This window comes from Alligator sinensis, unplaced genomic scaffold (assembly GCF_000455745.1).
Source record: "Alligator sinensis unplaced genomic scaffold, ASM45574v1 scaffold569_1, whole genome shotgun sequence".
Taxonomy (NCBI): Eukaryota; Metazoa; Chordata; order Crocodylia; family Alligatoridae; genus Alligator; species Alligator sinensis.
Genome location: NW_005841914.1, coordinates 376,980 through 398,494, shown reverse-complemented (window position 1 = coordinate 398,494; position 21,515 = coordinate 376,980). Strand labels below are relative to the sequence as shown.

The window sequence follows — 21,515 nt, the reverse complement described above, 5'->3', positions numbered from 1 at the left end:
CCTGCTGAGTGTGAAATGAGGGAGCATGGGGGAGATGCAAGAGTCAGGGCAGCCCATGGGAATGGTGAGGCAGAGCACTGTATCCCGGGGCCCTGGTTCATGCCAGCTGCCCCTAAAAAAGGCAGCAATAGAGTGGTCTCTGGAGGAGGCCTTACCAGTTGAAGTCAGCTGCTTATCACAATGACGGAAGTGCAGCCTCTGGATCGGTTGCAATTGAAACCCAATGATGTTCCAGCATGTTGGGCACACCGCAAAGAGCCCTTCTCCAGCAGAAAAGCCACCCCCAAGGACAAGCCTTACTTGGATGCTTTATCCAAATGCTTGATTATGGCTAGAAGGCAAAAGAGAAAACATCCCCGTGCTGCTCAGGGATTGCCACTCCTGCCTGACCGGTGGGAGAGAGCAAGAGCAGAGCTGGGTTGTCTGAGAGCAGGCATCTACAGGGACACATGCCAGTAGACGCCAGCCTCCTGCTTGATCAGCATGTTGAAGAAGGGTTGTGGGTAGCTGGGCCGCAGACGCAGGCTCTGGTCATGCTGTCTGGAGCCGGGTTGCAAACACTCCCAGGAGGGGGATGTGAATCTGGGGCCTGTCCTTCCTGGAAAGGGCCTGCTCAGCTGGAAGCTGTGGTATCAGTGGTGCCCGGCCTGGGACATGGACTGGGATTCTGCCTCTTTAGAGCATGGATGACACGAGTCACCCAAGTGCAGCTTCTGGGGCCGCTTGCGGAGACCACAGATCCTGTGTTTCCGCTCCCAGGTGTGCTGTAGCCCCTGGGCTATATGCCTTTGCCGCAGCTCCATGGATGCAAGCTGACTCTCTCCACCTGGGAATGGAGCTGGCCTGAATTAAGGAGCTGCCAACTCTCCGCTGCCTCTGCCTTAAAATTCTTCAGATAAACCTTTCCCCCTGCAGACACGGCCCTGAACAGGGGGGCCCACGCTCTGCAGCATCTCAGCCAGGAGGAGCTGCTCCCGCAGGCTGAGCCCGCAGACAGAATCAGGGGGTTTTCAAGCAGTGCCACAGGAGAGATGGGCTGGAAGTGCCTTTTTTGTTGCCAGCGCACTTTCCTGAGTGCCAGATGAGGGCACCGTGCTGCTGCTCAGCACATGCCAGCTTGCCTAGTTCACTCAGGTGCCAATCTCTCTCCTGCCTTGCCCGGCACTGAATGGATCTGCATTCATCTCCATCCTGTCACCACTCCCCTCATCCTCCTTCTCCCGCTCCTCCTGATTGCTACCTACACTTGTTGTCTCTCCATACATTAGATTGTCTCTGCGATGTGCTTGCCCGACGCCTCTGGGCGCTGCTGTAATCCAGATAATAAGGTACAGATCTATGTGGGATCTGAGCTAAAGCAGCGCTGCCAGGTTGAAAAGCATGCGTTTGAATTCGGCGTGTCCTCTCCCTCTCTCGGTAATCACATTCCCGATGATTAAAGCTGGAGGAATTTCTAACCATCTAATTTACTTCCCACTATTTATGGCACTTGCATCTCCCGGTTCCCTCTGCTCGGGCAGTAAAAACAGATGCGGCGGTTCTCGCTCTCCGCTTTCGCAGACGGGGAAATGTTTGCTTCGGAAATAAATGCCTTGGCCATAGACTTAAAACCCAATCAGCCCTCCCTTGGATGCGGCTTGGAAAATGCCGGCTTGAGGTTTCTTACAGCAACAGAATCCTGGGTTTTGGGACCAAGTTTGCCCTGAGCCATTGCCAGGCCAGACGCGGAGTCCAGAGATTCCAGCGGCAGAAAATCCCTCTGCGCTCTGCCCTCCAGTTGTGCTTGAAGCTGTGGCTTTTTCTTCAGTGCTGCTAACGCCTTGTCTGACTTCACTGCTGTGTTTGTGTCTCCTTCCCAGAGCCATGTAATGCAAGGGGGGTCTCAATTCGGGGTCAGAGCTTCACAGGGGAGACATTAAAAGAAGGGCCTGTGGAGATTCAGGCACCTTCTCATAGGGGCCTAACTATGGGTGTAAAAAAACATAAGACTGCCAGGCTTAAGAGCCTTTTCACACCTCCTTCTCTGCAAAGCACCCAGTGTGGAGTGCACCCAGCCCTGACTCCTCCGCGAGTGCCAGCAGTGTCTGCATCCTGAAGCCCTTGGGAGTTAGACCGTGCAGGCTGGTGGACTCCGTCAGGCTGCCCGGAACAAGTGATTTTTTGGGTGATTTCATTCCTTTTTGAGGATGTCCAAGCGAACCCTGAAAGGGGTGTGTATTTTGGACAGTGCTGAGCAGCTGGTCCCAATACTCGTATTCTTTAAGGTGTCCCTAGCTGCTTCCACTCCCAGCCGTTGTTTGCATGGGGCAGCTTTGTCTGTGGCCTTAGCACACGTCCCCCAGCCCAGCTGGCACTGGCAGTGCTGTGTGGCAAGTCCCATTCGTGACAACGTTTTCACCGAAATGAGGGCTCTAAATCTTCACAGCTCCCAGCCCTGGCTCCGTAGGCTCGCTCGTGGTTCAAAAGAATAAAGCCTGGGTCTGCTCAGAGCAGGCCTTGAGACTGAACACAGACTCCCTTGTTAGCTCTGGGACATTCCACAAAGCCTAAAGCCATTGTCGTCCTCTTCTTTCCCCACAGGAGCGGTGGGAGAGGCAGATCCAAGAGGAGGGAACACCGCTGACCAAGTACTATGTGCAGTGGAAGAAACTGAGGGAAAAGGAGATCCAGCTGGAAATCAGCGGCAAAGAAAGGGTAAGGGTCAATCCCGGGGCTGGCTCCAGGGACAGCCGTGCTGTAGCAGGGGCCTGGCTCCTCCGTGGTGTGAGTAAGAGATGTTCTTTCTCTGTGGGGAGTGTGGGTGGGCTGCATGCCTGGGCAGGAGGTGGAGTGCGTGGGCCTGAGACAACCAGTGGGGAGTTGTGAGCCCTTGGCTTCCTTCTGCAACCTCTCTTGGGTCCCCAGCCCAGCTGCAGCCTTCATATCTGCTCCCGGGGCCATGCTTTCCCTGGCTGAGCAAGGCAGACATGGAGGTGGGGAGAGGTGGTGATGGGATGAGGAGTCCTTTCTTTCGGCTGCTTTATGGGAAAGTTATGCGCTGCCCGGAGTCACCCTGGCGCCATCCAGCTTCCTGGCTTCCCTCCTTGTGATGGCAGACTTGAACTTTCCATGTGCTTGGAGCTGTGTTCGGTTCAGGGGCTTTCACTGGACCCTTCCCCTGTTTACATACGAAGCTTGTCGGGCTCTCTCAGTTGCTGTATATTCTCTGCAGATGTAGTTTATAGAGGGTGGGGGGGGCTGGAATAGTTTGGGCTACACCACAACCCTCTACACAGCCAGGCCTTGGCTCTGCCAATCTAGATGATGCTCTGGCTGCCTCCATTTCTCACATATCCTCTGCTGCCTGCTGGTACTGGCAGAGCATGGCCAGGACTTGTGAGACAACTGGGGGTGCTCTTCTCTCTATATCAAGTAGCTGATGCACTGGAAATGGCTGAGCTGGGATGCCTGGATGGGGAACCTGCAATAGGTAGTGTCACCAGGGTGGCATGGGAACAACAAAGAGTCCGTGGGATGTGATTCTGGGCTCCCAATGGAGTCATGGTGGTGGGAGAAAACCTGGGGGACCCTGGGTGTGTTCGGAGTCCTTCACTGGGAGCTGGTCCTCCTGTAGCACATGTAGCAGCTATCCTGGACTGCAGGTGGGGCTCAGCCCAGCACAGCTCTCCCCAGGAGCGGAAAAGGAGATAGCCCAGCTGTGCAGGCCAGGCCCAAATCTTGCATGGAGGAGCAGGAGGCAGAGGGGGTATCTGTTGCCAGCAGGGAGGGGGCAAGGTGAGAGCTCCCTCAGGCAGGTTTCCCCCAGGGAGCCGGGGCAGCAGGTAAAGGGAGAAGCTGGGGATCGTTTCAGCCCCTGCGGGAGTGGGAGGAACAGACAGCCGACCTGGAACGGCTGGGTCTGGCGGGAGGTTTCAGCCAGGCCGGCTGCTGCCTGCCATCGCCATTCAGGGAGTAGGGCTGTTGTCTCTCTCGGCAGGGGGCTGCTGTCTTAATGATGCGGCATTGTGCGCTCCAGCGGGGCGCACAGCACCACGAGGCCCATTAGGGCTGTGAAAATCCATGTCCCATTAGCAGCCATTGAAATAGAAAGAGCTCCGCCTGGCTGCGAGATGCAACTCGGTGTCGTCACACTGACCCCGGCTGCCAGCTCCGCTCCCTTCTCACAGCGGGACCTAATGGGATGCGGGCTAATCGGCACTGCGAGAGGCTGAGAAGAGGAGCTCCCTTGCTGGTAGATGGAGGCCTAGCCCCCAGCTTGCCAGGTTACAGCTGCAGCACAACGTGTCTGGGCTGTGCCGTGGAGGGCTCGGTCGCTTGTTGGCTGGTTGATGCATTGGCTGAAATCGTCCTGAAGATGCCCGACAGATCCTTGAGAGCAGGCAAAGTGTGGGGGGGGCAGCCCACTTCTGAGAGTGGGGCCCCTGGTAAGAAGCCACCAGCTGGGCACAATGGAAGTTAAGTCACCCAGGAGCACAAGTTGCTTCTGGAAGTGTAGGCTAGTGTTAACACCCTGGCAGTGCATGGAGCTGGGGACCCTGCCATACAGGGTGCTGAAGAGGCCCTGTGCAAAGAGCCCTCCCAGCCAGGAACAGCTTGCATGCCACAGAAATGTGCACCCAGTACAAAATGCTGAGACATTGGCCTCTCCTCCCCTCCACGCAGGCGGTGCATGAGCTGTGCGTTGCTCAAAACCAGTTCCTTTTCCCCTGAAAACCTTGCTGTGCTGCCTGTTGCCTGCAAACAGGCCGTGTTCAGGCTCTTAATGAAACAAAAGGCAGGGGCAGAGAAAATCTCAGATGCCTTCTGCATTTTATTGTTGTGACTAAGGAAGCCTGATTTTTTTTTCCCTGCTCATTAGAATACAAATACCTGGTCCCGGCAGTTCTTCCTTCCCTGAGAGTCTTGCACAGGATTGGGGCACCCCAGGAGCCTGAAACGTGAGACTCCGTTCTCCTTGCCTCCAGCTAAGCCATGGATAGGAACGTGATAGGAAACCAGGCCTCAGTAAACAGCTGCTGCTCAGAGCAGATTGAAGCTGTCCGCGTATCCTAGAGGTCAGCATTGGGACCAGAGCTGTACAATGTATTTGTGAATGATTTAGCCAAGAGAGCTGATGATGGTGTTTGGCTTAGTGACAGTACAGAGCACTGCAAGGACGGCCCCAGGGATGTTGATAAAGGTGCGGGGTTGGACAGTGTAGCTTGCAGGTGCTGCATGGTCTTGAGCTGTGTCTGGTCCTCCCAGGCACCCATCCCAGTGACAGTGGGTCAAGTGGATTTGGGATCCATGTGAGCTGACAGGTATCAGCAAAGCCAGCTTAAACAGCACAGCTCTACGACTGCGCTTGGAGTCTGCAGGGCTGCCAAGGAGGGATGTGGGCGTTCTCCCAGAGAGCTCGGTGGAGAGACCTGCCAGGTGCACTGTGAAAGACTGAAAATACAGAGCGGCTTTGGGCTGGCATTGAGCTCCATGGCCTTGGGTGTTTGCACACTTGCTTTGCACATGTATGCTGCTGCGCTTGTGTGTGTAACCAGTCCTCTGCTTAGTACTCTCATGTAGCCAGCCAGCGAACCACTACTAGTTACACGTGCATGGCCACAGCATGGCATGCAGCATGTTGAGTTTCCGAGTTGAAGGATTTTTGTCTTTAGATTTTTGTCTTTAGATGTGAAGTAACAGTTTCATCCCTGCATCCGTTGCCTTGCTACAAGTAAAATAATCAGTGGAGGTGACAGCAGCACAGCTCGTACAGCTTTGTGAAATAGCCACAAAGCATGTGACAGTCAAGGCACCTAATTGTCTTGCTTGCCCACGAGGTGATGGTTACAGCGAGAGTGTTCCCTTGCCCATCCCAAAGATGCTTTGTTTTAGACCAGGGTTAAGGTGCAAGGTGGAGAGATTGCAAAGCCAGGGACCGTTCACATGGGCAGAGGTTGACCCTGTGTGCATGGCCACTCCTGGTAATGCCTGCCTGCCTGAGATGTGGTGCCAGTCCCAGGCACTGGGTTTAGGAGCACAGCTCTTGTGATGCAGCTTGCAGGGACATTGTACTTGTGTGCAGACCTGGTGGCTGCCTCTCCGTGAGCCAGCACTGCCAACAGCCCTCACCCCAGAAATAAAGCACAGGGTGGCAAAATGGAGTCAGCTCTTGCTAGTTTGGGGAGCAAACATGTCTTAGTACCAGCTTGGTACCATGCTTATCCTTGGTACCAGGGGATAAGCATGGCACTTTTACCCAAATGGCCCCGTGGGACAGTGCCAACTGTAGCTGGGCAGCTCTGGAAATGAAAGAGGTTAAAGCAGAGGTGGGTAGCATTTGACACTGCAAATTCTTGCCATTTAACCCTGTTCAGATAAAGGTTACATGACAATGCAGCAAAAGAGAAGCCCCAGGCATTTCTTTGCTATATCTGCCTCTCCGCCTTATTGGCACTTGGCTACTCCGAAGCTGGCAGGTGCTGAGACAGTCCAGATCACCACTCTGTTCTGCTCTGCTCTCTATGATCAGCAGCACTTTTTGGGGCAGGCAGGGCTTTAAATCCAGGTGCCGGGGACATAAGAAGATGCAGCCACGCACTCACACTGATCAAAAGGTTCTTCAGTACCCCAGGGCTGCTCCCCACATTCAGCTGGACTCAGTGCAAAGGAGGTGGGTTTTCCCCTTCCTGAAAGACTTGCAATGGGGTTTTACCCAGCAGATGGCCCGGAAGCAGCAGCTGTTTGTCAGCAGCACCCCTGGAGTGGAGATGCTTTGCATGTCTTAATGGAGCTTCATAACTGCCTCCACCCCAGGGCATCTGCTGCTTTCCGGGGTGATCCTTCACCTTCTGGCACTTGGGGTTTCGCTTGCTGAGCTCCTGGCTTTGACCCCAGTGCTGCATAGTTAATTGCAGCTTGTGGCTGGGCCCACCCCATGATAAGAAAGCAGAAGCTAAATATGTTTTCACTGATCCTTTCTTTTCTCTGTCTTCTTACATCTAGCTTGAAGACCTGAATTTCCCAGAAATCAAGCGCAAGCGGCTGGAGGATAGGAAGGAGGAAGACCACAAGGAATTCAAGGATCTCTTTGAGTTGGACAGCGACTCTGAGGAGGAGAGCAGTGGATTCTCTGTGAAAGGTACTGGGCTGGGGCTGAACCAGGGGTCTGCGCTCACTTCATCTGTGCGTAAATCAGGCCCCATCACACGGGCATCACATGGCATGGCTCTGTCTCACATGGCTTGGGGATGCAGAGTGTGGCAGGGCAGTTACTTTGTGGAGGCTTTGGAAACCAGCACAAGGAAGCTGGTTCAGTGTCTTCCATCTTACTGCTTCATTCTTAGTGCCTTTATCCAGCTCATTCTAAAATCCCCATTACCTTTGGCCCACTGCCCCAGCACCAAGGGGTGCTAAGATTGGCCGTTGTCTCTGAATCCAGCCCCAGAGGTGTTTACCCAGAAAGGGGGCCTGCTCTCCCCGGCTCCTGCAGTGCAGCTGCAGTGTGTCACTAGAGAGTGGCTCTAAGCTAGACCCGGCACTGGTCATTTGTCCCTTGTGTCTGCGGCCTGCACAGAGCTTTGGCAACAGCCTGACCTTTTCTATCATGGGATGTTTATGGAGCTTTCCAGCAGCACTGTTTGGTCTCGTGTCTCTGCAGCTCTCTCCCCTGCGTAAAATGGGGATTTGTGGCCCTGTCTTACCTCATGAAGGTGTTTAGGCTAAATACAGTAAAGAGAGGTCACTTGGATATCACAGTAAATCAGACCATAGGAATTGCCAGGTCCCACCACTGCCAACTTTCAGACCTGAGACCACACTGGAGAGCAGGGTTAACCACACACCCTTGAATCCTTGTAGGAAACTTTCTAGTGGCTTAAATGACAAAAAAATCGTTTTCCACGGGGCAGGGAAGTTTAGGCCAGCAGAAAGAATGGGACAGCGTCATTCAGCAGCTGACCGCTAGGGGTCTGCAGTAAATTGTGGAACCCGCTTAAGTGCTCAGAAAAACTTTTGCATTCCTCCCTTAATGGGAATTTTGCCTCGAAGTGTTTTCTGAATAACTTGCCCCTACTTATTATAGGGGGAAGGCATTTGCAATCAATCAGGATCTACCTTTTTTCTTCAGTTCACCTGCTCCTGTGTCTCATTCCACGTGTCAGGCCCTGACCTTTTGTGTGGGGCAGTGATTACGAGGTGCAAGAGTAAATTCTGATGGTTGGTGGAGAATTAGGCTGGTGAGGTAGATAAAGCTGTGCCTCTGTTGCAGGTGTCCCTCATACACTGCAGAGACCTCTCACTGTGTCAGACAGGGTTTTTAAATTGATGGGTTTTGCAAGTGTCCTTAGTAATAAAGAGGAAGAAGGAAACATAGAAAGCCCCCCCACCCAGAGCTCATTCCAGTGGAGCCTTAAGGTAGCTCTGCGTCTCCCCAGCTTCAGAGACCTGCCCACCAAACTGATGCTTCCCAGGCAGATGTCTCATTGGTCTCCCAAGGACCTGCTGTATTCACCCTTGGAAGGCACTATTCCCCACAACCCAGTCCATGAAATGCTTTGACAAGAGGAGCAACAACAGTGGGCTGTAGTTTTGTCTCTTGGCACCAGTCCCCGATTAAAAACCACTCCAGCTTTTCTGTCCTGGGGCTTCACAGGCTCACCAGAAATGCCCAATGAAGGTAACACTTCATGGTGTACAGCTGGGCTTGGTAGCTTCTCCCAGTGTGTGTGCGCACATGCACATGTTTGGTGTCGGTTCAGCCAGCCCCTGGGGGCCTTTGTGCAACAGGTGCACATTGTTGAGAGCACTTCACGTGGGGCAAGGCTTGCACCAGGCCTGTGTGGGAAGAGCACTCTCGTTGAGGGGCCAGGTGTACAATTCAGCCTTGTGTTACTATGTCAGTAAGGACAGTGCTCTCCACCATTCCTAGCTCAGCTGCTCCTGCTTTGGTTTTATCCTCCTGTTCCTTAGCCTGGCTTGCTGGGGGATAAGTTACAGGGCCTGAGCACAACCTGCAGCTTGAAGTGGGCTGCTTTTGGCAGCCAGTCTGAGCTCCGAGGCCTCGTGTGGAGGTGGCAGAGCAGCAAGAAAGGGGCGGGGGTGGAGGGTGGCTCGTGCCTCAAGGGACACGAATCAGGGTGCACAAGGAGCCCTCGTCCTCTTGCTTGTCCTCTGCGCTCAGCAGCTGTCGGTGTTGGCTGCAGATGGAGGTGAGTTGGAGCATGGTTGCCTCTGTCACCAGCGCCAGCGTTTGCAGCCTTGGAGCCAGCTTTTGTTGTAATGTCTGGGGGGAAGGGGAGGACTTGCTGAAAGAAACAGAAGTGCAGAGTTTGCACTGCTGCCTTTACCCTCCACCCCACTCTTCCCTAGCCCACATGCCTCAGTTGCAGCCCTTTTGTCCTGATTTGATCTGGGGAGTTCTCGGCCCTTCTCCCCATGGCACACACGTGAAGGGGAGGGGTCAGGGTCTGGAGAGGCAAAAGACTTTTGGTTGGCTTTTAACATTAAATCAGCACTTGCTCCTTGTGTCCTCTGTATCCCCGAGCAGCAGGGGGTCTTGCTGGATCCTGATCTCGTTATATTATTAAGCTGCACACAAGGCAGAGGTGTCTCCAAATTCAGCTTGTAACCAGCCTAATCTCAGAGCCAGCCGCACTCAGCTGCAGGGCTGTAACAGCCTAGCTCTACAGGGGCACTGTGGGAGAGGACATGTGGGGCCTCGGATGCTCGGTACTTGCCACATGTCCCTGAAGAGTGTAACTGGGTCCAGCTGACCGGGGGAGGGACGACAAGCTGCTGTACTGGCCCATCTCAGAGCCCTGCCGATGCCAGCGATCTGCCCTCGGGAGACGAGCGGCAGCACCTGCCTGCTTTGGGATCTCTGCACTGACACCCAGCTCCTTCAAACACGGACATGAGTGTCTGTCCAGCCACTTGGCCCTGCCAGCTCTGTCCTCCAGGCTGTGGGCACGGGAGCAGGGAATGGCTTAGATGCATGACACCTTCCTGCAATGCAAGGGTAATGTAAGAAGCAACAACAGCAGTGGTCAAAACAGCCTAGATGATTTAGAGCCTTCTTCCCTTAGTTTTGCTCTGGGTATGTCTCATCCCAGACGTGCAGTAGCTGAGAATTGATCTGAGAGGTAGTTAGCTATGTTAGTAAGGCAGCATAGAGATGCACCTTATAGACTAGTTAAATAAGAGATATATATGGAGCATAAGCTTTCGTGAACTTGAGCTGTGAAAGGATAAGCATAGATCAGTGTATAAAGTAGAGTGAGTATTTGAATCAAATCAAAATCAAATCACTTACTCTCCTTTATACACTGATCTATGCTTGTCCTTTCATAGCATCTGATGAAGTGAGCCTGAGTTCACAAAAGCTTATGCTTTCTCTGTATACCTTATTTAGTTAGTCTGGGGTGCATATCTACCCTGCCTTCTCTTAGATTTGATCTGCCTGGGAACAAAAACATCTAGGAGTTGCTCCAGGAAACCCAGGGTGGTGAATTAAAAACTGATGTAAGTGATTAAAAACTGATGTGTCTTTGCATCAAGAATAATGTGGACAGTTTGGAAAGAGTCCAGTGCAGAGCAAGAGAAATGACTGGGGACCTGGGAGGTAAGACTTGCGAGGAAAGGCTGAAAGAACTAGGGTTATTTAGTCTGGAGAAGAGGAGACTGAAGGGGGATTTGATAACAGTCTTCAAATACCTGAAGGGCAATTAGAGAGGGTAAGTTCTTCTCTGTGGCTGAAAGGGACCGGACTAGGAGCAATGGCCTCCAACTGGAGCAGGAGAGATTTAGGTTGGAGATGAGGAGAAACTTTCTGCCTTTGAGGCTGATCAAGCATTAGAACAGGCTGCCCAGAGAGGTTGTGGAAATATCCATCCTTGCAAGTTTTCAAGAGCAGGTTGGACAGACTTTTGGCTCGGATGGTCAGGGATGATCCTGCCTTGAACTGGATCTGGACTAGATGCCCTTGTGAGATCCCTTCCAGCCTTAATTTCCTATGATCCTGTATGGCCTGAGGTTAGGATGAGTAAGATCGAGCATCCAGCTGAGCAACAACATCCAGCACTGTCCTCATCAGTGCTGAAAAGGAAGAGTCTTGGGGAGAATTAAAGCTTTGGGTTTCAGGGCTCACCCCATCTCTAGCTGTTCAGACTGGGAGGAGACCTTCTCCAGGGACAAAATATTGCCCATAGGCCAACTCTGGGCTTCTTTACCCTTGAGTATGGCTGCCATTAGGGACAGGAGGCTGGACTCGTTGGATCCCAGTGTGCAAATCAGAACCACTTTCATACAATGGTATAGACAGGAGGAAGCAATCTGCCCCCTTCCTTTACCCCACCTCAGGCAGCATCTGCTGCTGGTTTACTAGCATCACTGTGGCTTGCTCGGGGGAGGCAGGGAAGCAGTAGAATTGCCTCCTGTTCTTAGCCAGAGACGAGACATTTGAAAGGGAGATGCCCTTTCAGGTGATAGGGAGGTTTGTGGGTGTTTTGCCCAGCCAGACACCAGCCTGCATCCAGACCAGTGGAAAATCAAATGTTAATCGCCAGGAAATTATCCATTTTCTGTTAATTAGCTGCTGTTCACAGCCCCCTCGCTCCTCTTTTTTTTTTTTAAATTAAATATTGCAGTACTTAAGTGCTCATTACAATTTACAGCGACCGTAATCTCTCTGGAGCAGGGTTAGCTGGGAGAGCAGCTGGACTCCGGGGTTAACCGTGACTAACGAAAATACCTTGCTCGTTAACTCCCACCTAACGCAGGCGAGGCTGGCAGAACAGATTAGAGCTGGCTATTCCAGGGTTTTTCTTCCCCTGCCTGTTCCCTAGTTTTGAGAGAGGCTAAAAAAAATGCAAAATAAACAGCAAAGGGAAACCTAGTGAATAGAACGGGGCGGAGGGATGTAGTTCAATGCCGGGCACGTCCACCTCAGCGCTCTCCCTCTTTCCCAGGCCACGCCATCAGGAAGCTCATAGCTACATGGTTTCCTTTTGCAGCTAACTTACAATGCCAGCCGCTGGCCCCATGCATCTCGCCACAAAATCCATCTTTGCAAGTCCACAGAGTGGGGACCAGGGATAGAAGGGGAGTCGCTCACTTTATCACCATAACTGCAGCTGCTGCTTCACAGATGACCCAGGCGGTTCAGCACGAGCACGAGCCCCAGACCCGCAAGGTCTCACATACATGCTCAACCTTGAGTAGGTCTGCTGCTCGTAGGCAGCCCCAGTTCACTCGGCCTCTGGAACAGGGCTCACTCTTAGGGGTCGTGGCCTGGGCTTGGGGACGGGGCCATCTGTGAGCACGTGCACAGGGTTTGGGCTCCAGTGACCCAGTAAGCAGCATCTGTCTGAATTTCTCAGGGTGTTTGGGCAAGTGCAAACCTCCCCCAAGCCACATCATAACCGGTTTCCCTTGTCACCCATGCACATACATGCTCTCAATCTGTCAGTCTGTCCCAACCCCTGCCCCCTTCCCAAAGGCCTCAGGCACGGCTGTCAGCAGCCGGGAGGGCAGATGGAAGCAACGGCTGCTTGTATTCCTCGTTAGTAATGCGGCTTGCCCCAGGGCAGTGGCAGGGGGGCCCACCTGAGCAGGCTGAGCCAGGCCCCTGGGACAAGGGTGGTATCCCAATGCTGAGAGCTTCCCTGCTCCTCTTGAGCTGATACTGGGGTCTCTTCTGCTTTGGTCCTGGCACCTGGAGGGAGCACCTGACCTCTTCCCACTGCACTGACCTGCCTCCTGTCCCCCTACCTTCCTGGCCTCTCCCCCCCTCCCTTCCTGGCCTCCCCCCAGGGCATGACACCCCCTTCCCCCCTCCACCCCCCCCCACACACACACAAACACACATGCACCCTCTCACACACACGTTTCTCCCCCACCCCCCATCCACCTATGCTGCAGGGGGGAGCAGGGATTTGGCGCTTCCTCACTCGGACCAAGCTGCAGGAAGCAGCCACCAGTAATTTGGCGTTTGCAGCTCCATGATCGTCCCAGCTGAGGAGCCACCTCCCGAGGAATCCCCCCACTGCACAGCACAGGGCCCCTGCAGCACGGAGGTGCAGACCAGGATAGCAACACATGAAGGTCCCTGTTGGGTTGAGGGGGGCAGATGGGGGTCTGCTGCATGGTACCGGGAGTGCAGCAAGATGGGATGGGTCTCCATGGGAAAAGCAGCCCCTGGATTCCTAGGAGCACAACGTGGCTTAGAGGTGAAAGGGGGCTCAGGCCCATAAGGGGCCAGGGGCAGCAGCACCCCATTGCCAGGCTACAGGTGCATGCAGGGATCCCCGGTCAGCAGGGGGAGACAGCGGGAGGGTGAGACAGCGGGAGCAAGCTGGGAGAAGGGAGGATGCTAAAGAGGGAGGCAGCATTCTGCTCCTGGACCTCATAGTCTCTGCTGCTTCCTTCTCCCCTTCGGTTCCTCGTCAGTCTTATCCCCGAGCCCCCAGGTGATGCAGGTACAAGGGTGTATGTGCGGTCAGGGAGGAAGATGCATGATGACCTGGGTGTAGGGATGAGCGTTCCCCAGGGTTTCAGCAGGGAGCCTCTCTGCTTCCCCCGCAGGGCTTTTCCATGTGGCAGCTGGGTGCTGTAGAAGCAGCCAGGGCAGGGTGCGGCAGCAGGTGCCACGGTAGAGGCTCCACTCTGTCTGATTTTTTTTTATCTTTGGCTCCTGCCCAAGAATAAGGAAGAACTGGCAGTGTTTACAGCAAATATGTCCACTTGCTCCGCTGCTCCCATCAGTACAGCTGGTGCCAGCGCATCTCTGTATGAATCGGGCACAAGAAACAGGTCCACGGCGTGCAGTATAAATACGTGGTTCTCTCACTACACCAGTGTGCAATACAGCAGGTGCACAGTGCGCCTGCCTGGGAACAGCACGGCCGAGCCATTGCAGCAGGTGAGATGCGCACCTCGAGGGGTGCAGGAACATGGCACGTGCCGTCTGTTGTGTCTAAACAGGTATGGGCACAGCAGCTAAAACTGGTGTGTGTGCATCTATAAAGATGTGCTTGCACGTGTCATTCACAGCTGAGCTGTGCTGTGTGACTAGTGTACAATATGTATGGAGACAACCGAGTGAAAATATTCAGAGCGAAGCATAAGCCATAGATAGAGGGCATCAGGGTCAGGTAGGAAATTCCCCTGACAGGGCAAGCTCTTCCTAATTGCCAATCGTAAGGCCTTTTGTACCTTTTTTGGAAGCATCTGGCAAGAGCTGGATGCCAGGATCTCAGACAAGAGGGAGATCGCTGGCCTGACACGGTGTGGCCATGCCGGTATCCCCACGTTCGAATGTAGAAAGTCATTCCTGCACATCAGATATGGGCCGGGCAGCTGACAGGCTGAGATGTCTTGGGACCAGCGGGAGCAGAGGCTGCTTCACTTTCTCTGCTCCAGTCGCCTTGAGCGACAGTGCTGGGAGCCTTCAGTGCTTAGCAGTGTTAAGATGGGACGGCTTGCAAATTGTTCCAGCTCCAGCATCAGCCTTCTTTCTTAAGCCAGGAATGCGCTTCCCCTAGCACTTTGTTCTGGGCCCGTGTTGGTGGCAAGCAGTGCGCGAGGGGCACCGGGTTTAAATGTGTCCGTTCTGGAACCTCTCTGCAGCTGGGAGTGTGGCAAACTTCTTTTTTATCTGGTTCCTTGTAGGATCTGAGCAGTTTGATAACTGAGGATCTGAGCGCCTTGATAAAATTGGTGCCCGGGGGAGGGGGGTGGCAGCAGCATTGCTTAGCTATGGAGGGGGGAACATGAGACCTGGTTTTAGAGCCCACTTTTGCAGGGTGTCCTCAGTTCCTACAACCTGTGCTAAAACTGGGGGATGAGGTCAGTCTCCAAGCCTGAATTACTCCCTCTCCTTCGCCCCGCACTCTTTTGTCTATTGTTTCTTCCTTTCTGTTAGGCAAATGTGGGGAAATGTTTCCAGCCATCCCTCTTCTCCCCCCCCCGTGCGAAGGGCAGGGAATTGGGGCATGGGGCTCCAGAAGTGCCCCGAACAGATGAGCACGGTTGTGTGGCACTGACCTGGGGGTGAGCTGCAGGCAGGGGATGGCTGACAGGCATGGCTGAGTCTGCCATAAAATACCTGGCAGTTTTTGCAGCGATGACAGAGCTTGCGTGTGTAAGCATGCCCCTTCCCTGCCTTGTCTGTCAGGGATGTGGAGTGCAGGCCAGCCTCCTCTAGTGCCGCCTTCTCACAGTAGCACCAGGAGACACCAGCCCAGACCAGGGCCCTAGTGTGCTTGTCTTCGTGGGCACGTAGCAGGTGATAATGTCTGCCCCAGGAGCAGAGAGACCAAAGAGACAAGAATCAGAGGGGAAGCAGAGGGCTAGGGATGTGGGTAAAGTCACCATGAGGCGGTGACCAGGCCAGGGAGAGCATGGGGGGGCTCCTTGACCCCCCAGTGCCTTGTGCCCCCTGCCTGGATGCAGATTCCTTCATTGATTCATTCTGCATCAAAGCCAAACTGGTTTCATAGGATCATAGGAAAGTAGGCCTGGAAGGGACGTCATGAGGTCATGTAGTGCAGCTCCCTGCTCGAGGCAGGATCATCCCTGTCTAAGGAAGCTATCCCAGCCTCTTGCAAACTTCCAAGAGTGATTTCCACAACCTCTAGGTAGCCTGTGCCAGTAGTGCCTGACCCACCCTCAAAGTCAAAAAGTTCCTCCTCATCTCCAACCTAAATTTCCCCTTCTGCAGACCATTGTTCCTAGTCCTGTCCCCTTCAGCTACAAAGAAAAGCCCATTTCTATCCTCTCTGTAATTGCCCTTCAGGTATTGGAAGACTGTTATCAAATCCCTCCTCAGTCTTCTCTTCTTTAGACTAAATAACCTTAGGTCTTTCAGCCTTTCCCCCCCGGCCCCTAATCATTTTTGTTGCTCTGCACTGGATTCTTTCCAAACTGTCCACATGGTTCTTGCAGTGCAGGGCCCTAAACTGGACACCGGACTCCAGGTGAGGCCTCACCAGTGCTGAATAGTGGGAGCCTCACTTCCCTTGATATATAAGTGACACTCCTGTGAATACAACCCAGCCTGCAGTTAGCTTTTTTTTTCTTTTGCAATGAGAGCACACAGCTCATTCAGCTTAGGGTCCACCGTAACCCCCGGGTCCTTTCATTCATTGCTTCCCTTCTGCAGTCGCAAAGCTGCACATCTCACCCTGCATCCCGGTGGGGCTCCCGGCGTCCGTCGGCTTCACACCTGGCTTGGAAGTGTTGGGGCCCTGCTGTCGGAGTAAGGCCAGTACACGCAGCAGATCCAGCTGTGCACTGGAAAGGGGCAGAGAGGTACAAGGCAGAGGGAGCTTTTGAAAGGGGGGTTGTTCTCGGTGTAATTGCCTGAGTCGAAGGGAAGTGGGCCCCTCCGTCTGTCTGCTTTAGGCAGCGGTGTGATCACTGCCGGCCTGCCTCTGTGGGGCTGGAACAGAGCCAGAGGCACAGGAGAAGGAGGGTTAATCCATGGGCGAGAGCAGCGCCCCAGGTCCGTGCGAGGGCTGGCCGGGAGGAGGCAGCTGGGAATGCTCTGAAGGCCAAGGGGGGGAAGAGTGGGGGCGGGGAGCGCCATGGGTTTGATCAATCGATCTGTCTGGGGTGGGGGCTGGGGGCGAATCACATGCATTCCTCTCATTTACCAGCTGACAGAGCTCCGGGAGGGCAGACGGCTGCTCCTGGAAATTATTAATGGCTTGGCGAGAGGCGCTGGGCTGCCTCGTCATGAGGCAATTAGAGGCGAGAGAGGAGCGTGGCCGCGGCGGCTCTGCGGCCGGGCTGTAATGAGCTCTGGCGGGGGGAGCGGGGGCGGCATGCGTCTCATGAGCTGGAGCGGCCCCCGTGCACGGCCGCCACCTCATCGCCTTGCAACGGTTTTGTGCCGGGAGGCAGAGAGGACGGGCATTTTCCTTTGCCGAGGGGATAACCGTGGCTCTTCTCACACACCAGTGCCCTGGGGTCAAGGGGGATCCATAGCCGGTGCATCTCCGGTGGGGTCCAGGGACGCCACATCCCTCACGGCAAGTCATCTGTCACCCCCGGTGCCCTCGGCTAGGCACGGAGGTGGGGACCAGCCTATACCATAATAGCACTGGCTGACGATGACAAATCTCCCGCTGCTCCCTCAGGCCCCTCTCGCTTTCAGCCCCCTGCTCCTGGATGTTCAGCTGGGTTTTTTTCTGCGTAGGAGCCGTGCTTGCTGGCTAGCAGCATGTGGGGGAGGCAGGGAGCTGCTGTCAGGCTGGGGTGGGGGCATTGGAGCTCCGCAGGGGTATGCGGCCCCCCCAGCTCGGTGTAGTGGCATGGCCTCCGGGAAGCCGGGATCGTCTAGGAGCATGGGTGTCAAGCTCGCAGGTAGGGATGCCCTGGGAAGGAGCTGTGCAGCTAGACGCTGCTCCAGGTGAGCATGCAGAGAATGGGGCAGAGGGAAGACAAACACTGCGGTGCTTCTCCGCGTGGCGCTCCAGCCTCCTAACTCGGCGCCCAGCAGGACTCCCTGCCAGCCATGTGAGCCCAGGACACTTGGGGACCTGCAAGAGGCTTGGCCCTGTGGCAGTAGGCACAGGACACACGGGACCTGCTTCTTGCCTCAGTTTCCTTGCTCAAGGAATGGGGATGGGAACACGCAGGGCCTGAGAGCGTAAGGTACAACATGCCCAGAGAGCTGGGAGGCAGGAGGGGTAGGGCAGCATTGAAAGGTCTAGCACCTGGAGATGGGCACATACAGGCTTTCTGATGAAACTGTTCTCCATGCATCTCTGCCTCCTTGTTTCATGCACGTGGGCTGCTCATTTTGGTTGTCTGGCTGCTGTGAATGGATTCGCCCCTCGGCCGTGGCTGGAACACTTTCCCCTTCCTCCTGGGAGGCCAGTTTCCATCTCTGCTTAATCTGGTTTAATTCTGGCTTTGCGTCTGCCTAGCTCCGGGGGCCTCTGTGGGTGAGATCGCCCCAGGCCCCAGCCTGGCAGGAGAGGATGTGCCCGTGCCACTGGTTCTGCGCTGTCTTGAGCAGCCACGAGGAACCGAGTCCTGGGGTGAGGCAATGCTTTGGACTAGAGCTGGTGTGAGCATGGACATGGCCAGCTTGGCCCAGACTCGGGGCCCATTTTTGCTGGTGTCCCATCTCCAGCAGAGGCTTCCTCAAAGGGAGCTGGAGGATTATCGTCTCTTCCCTGAGTTAGGTCTTGCCCTGAGCTCTGATGGTTAAGGACAGCTTTGGCCTGAGCTGGTCGGAGGTGATGCTCGCTTTGGCAGCCCTGCTTCAGCCATCCCTCAGCCCTTTGTGGTTCCCACCGAACTCTCGGTCCCAGGGAGGCTGGCGATGGCTTTGTGCAGCCTGCGTCCCGTGCTTTGCAGCCCACTGATCACACGCAGCCAAACCCAGCGCAGCAGCTGCAAGCCTCCCGGGATCGCTGGCGGGTTTCCCGTCCCGTGTCTGCCCCTCCCCCCCGCACCGGTAATAGCTTAATAATCACAGTGATTAATGCAGGCTTCCCAGCGCCCACCCTCCGCCTGCACTGTCTGGGAAGCCAGGCTCGTATCTCGGCGGCTGCCTGGCAGGGATCCCTGGAGGCAGGGCGCGGGGGAGGACCGTGCACGGAGGAGCCTGCAGTGTTCCAGGTGCTGCCACGGGCCCCCTGGCACGCAAGGGGCCAGCGAGGTGTGCGAGCAGGGGGCTGGGATGTGAGACCCGGGGGTGACAGCCCTGCTCCGTGCTGCACCTCTCAGCCTCCGAAAAAGGAGGGGGTGGGGGGGCTGGTCTCCCCAGGCTTGCCCTCCATGAGCCATTGGGCTCACTCAGGGACTGCGTGGTCCTCAGGCCATGCCGTTTGGCTGCAGCCCAAGGACGCTCTTCCCAAGCCCGGCACGGAGCAGTGGTTAGACCTCAGCCTCCAGGTGGGCACGGCACAGGGGCAGGGGACTGGCATGTGGTGCTGAGCTGGACTGGCGCAGGGCAGTTCTGCATCTCTCCTAAGAAGGAAGCAGGGCTCAGCCGGTGGGGGTTTGGTTCTCCCTTCTCCCATGGGATGTTGGCCTGCCTCCCCAGCCTACCTTAACTGGCGACGGGCTGGGGCTGTGGGGGGAGAAGGGGCTCTCTGGTCCATGCCTCTTGAAGGCCTGCAGGCCACCAAATGATGGGCCTGGCATCCAATTCCCGGTCGCAGCTGGGCTCAGGGGCCTCCCACAGTCCCACTCGGATGAGCTCTCGCTGCCGGTAAGTGGAGCTGACAGGCCTTTTTGCTAGCGCCACGTGATGGATGGGAGCGAGCTGGTTTTTCTGCCCCCGCCGCTGCTGGCTCCCACCTCTCCCTGCCTGTGCAGAGACAGGCTTCGCAGGTGCCCATCAATATTCTCCCGGGCGGCGGGCGGCAGCCCATCCATCTTCCACCCAGCCTGCCCCGCAGGGGGAGCGCTCTGCATGGCTGCCGGGGCGAGCTCCATCAGCCGCGCTCCCCGGCGAGCCTAATGAATGGGGGCTGCAGGCAGCGCGCGCTCAGCTGGGGGAGAGCGCGGACGGCTGCCGCCGGGAGCACCGGCAGCCAGCTTATTAATGACTCTGTCTCCAGCCCAGTGAAGAGAAGAAGCCGGCTGGCAGGAGTGGGGACGGGGCCGTAGGAGCTGCAGCAGGGCTGCGAGGAGTGCAGCATGGCCAGGTTCCTGGATGGGGGCATGAGGAGCATGGGTACCTGGCAGCTTCTGGGGCAGGATAAAGGCCTTTCACCTCCCTTCAGCACTGCTTTGAGTGCAGAGCATCTCGTGCCAGCCCTGTAGGCAGAGAAACCCTCCCCTCAGCCTGGGGTGAACAAAGGGCTAAGCTGAAGAGCTCAAAGCACTTGGAGCCTGCAGCCATAGAGATGGGAGCGTAACGTAGCCCATGGGGCTGCAGGGTCCCTTCGAGTCTGGGCCCCTCTGCTGAGCCTTTCCAAGGGGCTGAGCACAGCTGTGGGAGGGCCCCGAGTGAGGCTTTGGCTCCCCAGTGCCCTTAGCTTTGCAGGGGGCATCCAACCTAAGCTGTGTCCTGAGCAAACACTTGTGCCTCTTGGGTTGCACTGATGCACTTGCCATGGGGCCAGCCCACCCTAGTTCGTACTGTTGGTAAATCCCCTTTCCCCTTGCCCTGCTTTCCTTCCCATTGCCCTCCTCTCCCCTGAAGCCGAGGTGGGACACCCAGTCTGGCATCCGGGAGCTGCATCTTGCTCTGCTCAGCACCTTGCTAGTGCCTCTGCTGCCGTGTAACTGCCAAATCGGAGCCAGACACGGGAGCTCCCTGGCACATGGGGCAACAGCCCCTCACATCTGCTCCCTGCCAAGCCCCCCTGCCCAGGCCATGGTGAGGCTCATACTTAGCTCTAAGCATTGTGTGGGGGACAGGCTGCCTGACCAGTGGCTAGGGGAAGGTGCTAGCTGCTCTGCCCTGGGCTGCGGCCATGAGGGGTGTGCAGGGCCCTGGCTGCCATTGCAGGGATTTCGTGTCATTTATTATTTTTCTTAATGAATTGCAGGGAAGACGGAAGCCAGGAAAGCATCGAGAGAGAAGGAAAGCCCGGACGGAGACTCAGACCTGAGCAGTGAGGGGGAGGATGAGGACCTGGACGATGATGATGATGATGAAGGAGAGTATGAAGTAGAGGAGGAAGAGGAAGGTAGCGATTCCAATGGTAAGGAGCAGAAAGAGGTGGCAGAGTCCTGGCTGCCCCCGGGAGGTTGGGGTGGGGGGAACTGTAGTGGGTCTTTAAGCACCAGGCCCCCACCTTCTTCGACCTGGCTTCACCAGAAAGGCAGGCATCTCTCCCCCCTTGCCAGGCCTGGAGGTTTTCGCCCTTCTGAAGCTGGGTGCTGCAGCAGCTGGGATGCCGTCAGAGACCTGAGCAAAAGGGTTAAGGTTTATGAGGCGCTGGTGCTAACAGGCTGCCAGGGGGCTTTCATCTATGGTCAGGGGCCTCCTGCCAAGAGGGACTGGCCTGGCCTGCCTCACTGGGCCCTGGCTACAAGTCTTTCCAGGCTCTCTACACGTGCACCCAGACACTCAGCGTCTCCGGGGCTCAGCGCCACGCAGTGTTTTTCCTTTTTGGGCTGCTGGTTCTGCCCTTCATGGGCAGCGAGGAGGAGGTGCTCCCAGCAGCAGCAAAACAGTTAATGATCTCTGCAGCTGCAGCCCCGCTGCCTTCCTCCCATCTATGCTCCCAGCGATGGCCTGCCCCCCTCAGCTTACAGCTGCTGCCCGAGAAGGGGATTCACGCAGGCTATGCATGGCTGCTCTGGACGGCACTGGCACTGCTTAGTGCCCGCAGAGAGGAAGCACAGCTGGTCTCTGATGCTGCCTGAGCACCTCCAGCCATGCGCCCAATCTGGGTCACCCTGGGCCAGCAGGACCCCACCTCGCTCTGTAGTCCATGGCAGGTGGGCACATGTTCCTAGAAGCAGTTTTGGCTGTGCTCGGCCAGTGCTAGCCATGCCATGCTTGCAAGGGGCTTGGGGCTGGAAAGGGAGTGCTGGGCTTTGCAGAGAAGCCCCTTCCCCTGCCTCCT

The 21,515-nt window shown here is 55.8% G+C and overlaps 1 protein-coding gene across 1 annotated transcript in view; it reads left to right on the top strand.

Annotated features, from left to right (window-relative positions):
• The window catches only part of NOC2L (NOC2 like nucleolar associated transcriptional repressor), a 63,920-nt gene that overhangs the window by 41,107 nt on the left and 1,298 nt on the right, over positions 1-21,515 (top strand). Inside the window, 3 exon segments of the mRNA XM_025198136.1 lie at positions 2,581-2,694; positions 6,982-7,117; positions 20,490-20,645. Coding sequence (XP_025053921.1) covers positions 2,581-2,694; positions 6,982-7,117; positions 20,490-20,645 — 406 coding nt within the window.